The sequence below is a fragment of the Nannospalax galili genome, unplaced genomic scaffold, assembly GCF_000622305.1.
Source record: "Nannospalax galili isolate Female #2095 unplaced genomic scaffold, S.galili_v1.0 scaffold395, whole genome shotgun sequence".
NCBI classification, from domain to species: domain Eukaryota; kingdom Metazoa; phylum Chordata; class Mammalia; order Rodentia; family Spalacidae; genus Nannospalax; species Nannospalax galili.
In genome coordinates this window covers 624,324-628,438 of record NW_008335527.1, presented here as the reverse complement: position 1 = coordinate 628,438, position 4,115 = coordinate 624,324, and the positions used below count along the sequence as shown (strand labels likewise).

The 4,115-nt window shown below is 38.3% G+C and overlaps 1 protein-coding gene across 3 annotated transcripts in view; it reads left to right on the top strand.

The window, feature by feature from the left end:
- Positions 1–4,115, top strand: part of Pcmt1 (protein-L-isoaspartate (D-aspartate) O-methyltransferase) — a 43,683-nt gene that overhangs the window by 21,547 nt on the left and 18,021 nt on the right. For all 3 annotated transcript variants that reach the window (XM_008830408.3, XM_008830409.3, XM_029562205.1), the window contains exon 3: positions 131–162. In XM_008830408.3, coding sequence (XP_008828630.1) covers positions 131–162 — 32 coding nt within the window. The remainder of the gene's footprint in view (positions 1–130; positions 163–4,115) is intronic.

Sequence of the window (4,115 nt, the reverse complement as noted above, 5' to 3'; positions counted from 1 at the left end):
CAGCTGGAGCTACAGGGAGACCCTGTCTCAAAAAGACCAAAAAAAAACAAACAAAAGAAAAAGAACTACGTGAAATTTTGGGTGTGATTTTGCAGCTGAATGTATCAGTAGTTTTCTTCTTGTTTTGCAGGTTTCCAAGCCACGATCAGTGCTCCACATATGGTAAGTTAACCTTGTTCATTTGCTCACAAACAGATTCCATGTTATTTAATGATTATTTTCCTAGAGAAAAAGACTTAAAAGCTTTAAAAATTTTAGTCATACATTTTTATTATCTACGAATTATGCAAAGTAGTGATTAACATCTTATTTATTATTATTACTTTTTGAGACAGGCTTTTACTTTGTAGTCCTAGCTAGCCTGGAACTCCCTAGTAGACCAGGCTGGACTCAAACTCACAAGAGATCTGCCTGCTTCTGCCTCCTGAGTTCTGGGATTACAGGTGTCCACCACCAGGCCCAGGTGATATCTTATTTTATATATAGTATCGTGGTGGTGCATACCTTTAATTGTAGCAGAGGCCAGAGAATCCCTGTGAGATAAAGGCCAACCTTCTATATAGCAAGTTCCAGGTCAGCTGGTGCTCTACAGGGAGACCCTTTCTGAAAAATTAAACTAATAAAATAAAAACAAAAAGAGAATAAAGTAAAAAATTAGAACATGGGGCCAGTGAGATGACTCATTGGGTAAAGGTGCTTGCCAAACCTGAATTAGTTCCTGGGACCCACACGGTAGAAGGAAAGAATCAACTCGCTCAGGTTGTCCTGACCTACACATTTGCACCTACACAAATATACACACACACTAAAGAAAGAAAGAAAAAAAATGTGAAAAAAAATTTAAATATAAAATTTGCCATCTTAACCAGACTTCAGGTGTGCATTTCCATGTGGTGGTAAGCATGCTCATGTTGTTATGTAACCAATCTCCAGAAGACTTCTCATCTTGTAAAGTGAAAGCTTATCTCCACTAGCAGCTTCCTATTCCATCTCCCAACTCTTGGCCATCTGCATTCTATTGTTTTGGTCTCTATGTATTTGAGTACTGTAGGTATTGATATAAGTAAGAAATTACCCAGTATTTGTCTTCTGTAGCACACAAGCTAGGTGAGCACTCTACCACTAAACCACTAAGTCATACCTAGGTTCACCCCCACCCCTTTTTGAGATAGGGTGTGCCTTTGTGGTCCAGGCTGGCCTTGAATTTGCAGTTCTCTACTTCCCAGGTGCTGGGGTTACACATGAGTGCCACCAACTCATGAAAACCATGTTTTAAATAGAAAAACAAGAATGCCAGTTAATATATGGGAAAGGAATAATAAGTTTTAGAAAACATTTTTTGTAATTATCAATGCAATAATTGAATTAGTCAAAGATTATTGATGACTCCAAAACCATTAAAGGAAAGACTGTTAAGGAACAAAAATAAATACTCATGTACTCTCATTATTGGTCCTTATTAATTACAAAAAAAAAAATAGTCTTTAAAAATAATGTATCGCCACCTTTTTTGGAGTGTCTACTAGTGAGAAAGCCAGCCTTCCTTGCCTCCTGATGTGGTGTGATGGGCGGTGCACAGCAAGAGCCATAGTGTTCTTAGGAGTCTTCCATCTAGAATGTAGGGACAATTAGACAGGACTCTTTAAAGAAGTCAGTGTCAAAAGCTGGGCATGGTGGCATACACCTTTAATCCCAGCACTCAGGAGGCAGAAGCAGGCAGATCTCTGTGAGTTCAAAGCCAGCCTGGTCTACATAGTGAGTTCCGGGACAACTGGGGCTACAGGGAGACCCTGTCTCAAAAAGACCAAAAAAAGAAGTCAGTGTCTGAAGAACAGAGCCTAGAGATGGGTGAAGAGCTGAGTGGAGAACATTCCAGTTTGACCAATTCATGAGCTTAGAAAGGATTGGGTGGAGGAGGGGAGCATCTGTAGAGAACATCTTGGGAACAAAGGAAGAAAATTGCCTGTGGTATATTGGCTGACACTGAGTTAATGATTTTGTTCTGTGGCACAGAGTGATCTGGGTGTGAAGGAGAATGTCTTAGTTTTTGTCAGATTCATGCTGAAGTATGTAGGAGTGAGTAATAATTTAATCATGATATTTACAGTCTATTTTCAGATGATTTGGTAAAGGTATTACACAGTATAAACCGATGATATTTTGTCAGAAGAAAAGCATGTTCATTGTATTTCCAATTTTTCTCTGGAGTTGAATTTCTTCATATCTAAAATATAAACCATTAAACATCTGCTAGCTTTTAGACTTGGAAATGAGCATGGTTTTAATCCAGTAAAAGATTAGCTGTAGTAGTGAAAGTATGGAGAAAACTAATTGTGATTAACGGCCTTGACATTTGAAATCAGAATGGAACTTATAATAAATTGTGTGTGTGTGTGTGTGTGTGTGTGTGTGTGTACGTGTGTACGTGTGTACGTGTGTACGTGTGTATGTGTACATGTACGTGCTGGCATACACATAGGTGTAGGTCAAAGGACCACTTTATGAGATCAGTTCTCTCCTTCCACCTTTATGTAGGTTTTGGGGATTGAATTCTGGTCACCATGGGGATTGAATTCTGGCCACCAGGCTTAAACCACAAGTGCTTTTATCTGCTAAGCCATCATGCTGGCCAATACACCCATTTCTTTTAAATACTATTTATTTATTTATTTATTTATTTATTTATTTATTTATTTATTTATTTTTCATTCATTCATTCATTCATTCATTCACTCATTCATTTTTGTCTTTTTGAGACAGGATCTCCCTGTAGCCCCAGCTGACCTGGAACTCACTATATAGACCAGGCCAGCCTCACTCACAAAGCTCCACCTGCCTCTGTCTCCCAAGTGCTGGGATTAAAGGTGTATGCTATCACACCTGGCTTAAATGCTGTTTATTTTCTTTATCCTTATAGAATTCTGGACTTGGTTGTTTTCTTGTGTTGTTTAACTAGTTCCTTAAAATTTGTTTTTGTGAGAAAGGGTCTCAAGTAGCCCACACTGCCCTTGATGTTGCTCTATACCCCAAACCGACCTTGAGCTCCTGATCCTCTAGCCTTTACCTCCTGAGTACTAGGATTATAGCCTTACAAGCCCTTTCTCCAAGAGCACTTTGTAAATATTTCTTTCTTTCACACCACATCAGGAGGTCCTTGATGTCTGAGCCCCCACTTTTACTTACTGGGATAAGTAGTCTTAATATTTTTGGTAATAGACATATAATCAGGCATTGAGTATACAGTTTGATGAATGTTTACTGTGCTTATATGCACCACCACCACCCACACCAAGATACAGGATACTTCAGCATCTCAAGAAGGTTCTCTCATGCCCTTTCTTAGTCAGTTCCCCAATTCCCAAGGTAACTGATGTTCTGACTTATCATCCAGAAAAGTTGTATAGACTGAAGTTTCCATTCTGTTCTTCATTTTGACTTTTCCTATTTCTGATGATGATTCCTAAAAATTTAGCATAACTTCAAACTTACAGAAATGTAGGAATTGCAATTCCAGTGGACCTTTTCCCATACTTTGCAAATATTTTCTACCACATTTCATTTATTTGCTTCCCCCTAAATATATGTATTTGTGTATATATTTCCCTTTATTTTTGAGTTCTTTGAAAGTCAGCTGCTGGTATAATGTTTTTTACCTTTTAAAAATAAGAATATTCTCGAGACTGGAGAGATGGTTCAGCTGTTAAGAGCACTAGCTGTTCTTGCAAGAGGACCTGGGTTTTTTTGAATTTCAGCACCCACATGGCGGCTAACAACAATTCGTAACTCCAGTTCCAGGGATCCTTTTCTGTCCTCTGCAGGCATTGCACGACATGGGTACACTTGCACACATGCAGGCATAACACTCATACACATAAAATAAAAATAAATAAATAAATAAATATTGAAAAAATATTTATTTTCTATGTATATGAGTGTTTTGCCTGCATAATTACAATTATAATTATAATGCATAATTGTACCAAGTATATGCCAGGAAGCTGGAAGAAGATATTGAATCCCCTGGAGCTAGAGTTACAGGCAGTTGTGAGCTGCCATGTGGATGGCTGGGAAAAACAAGAACAACAAGAGCTCTTATGAGCTCTCTCTCCAGCCCT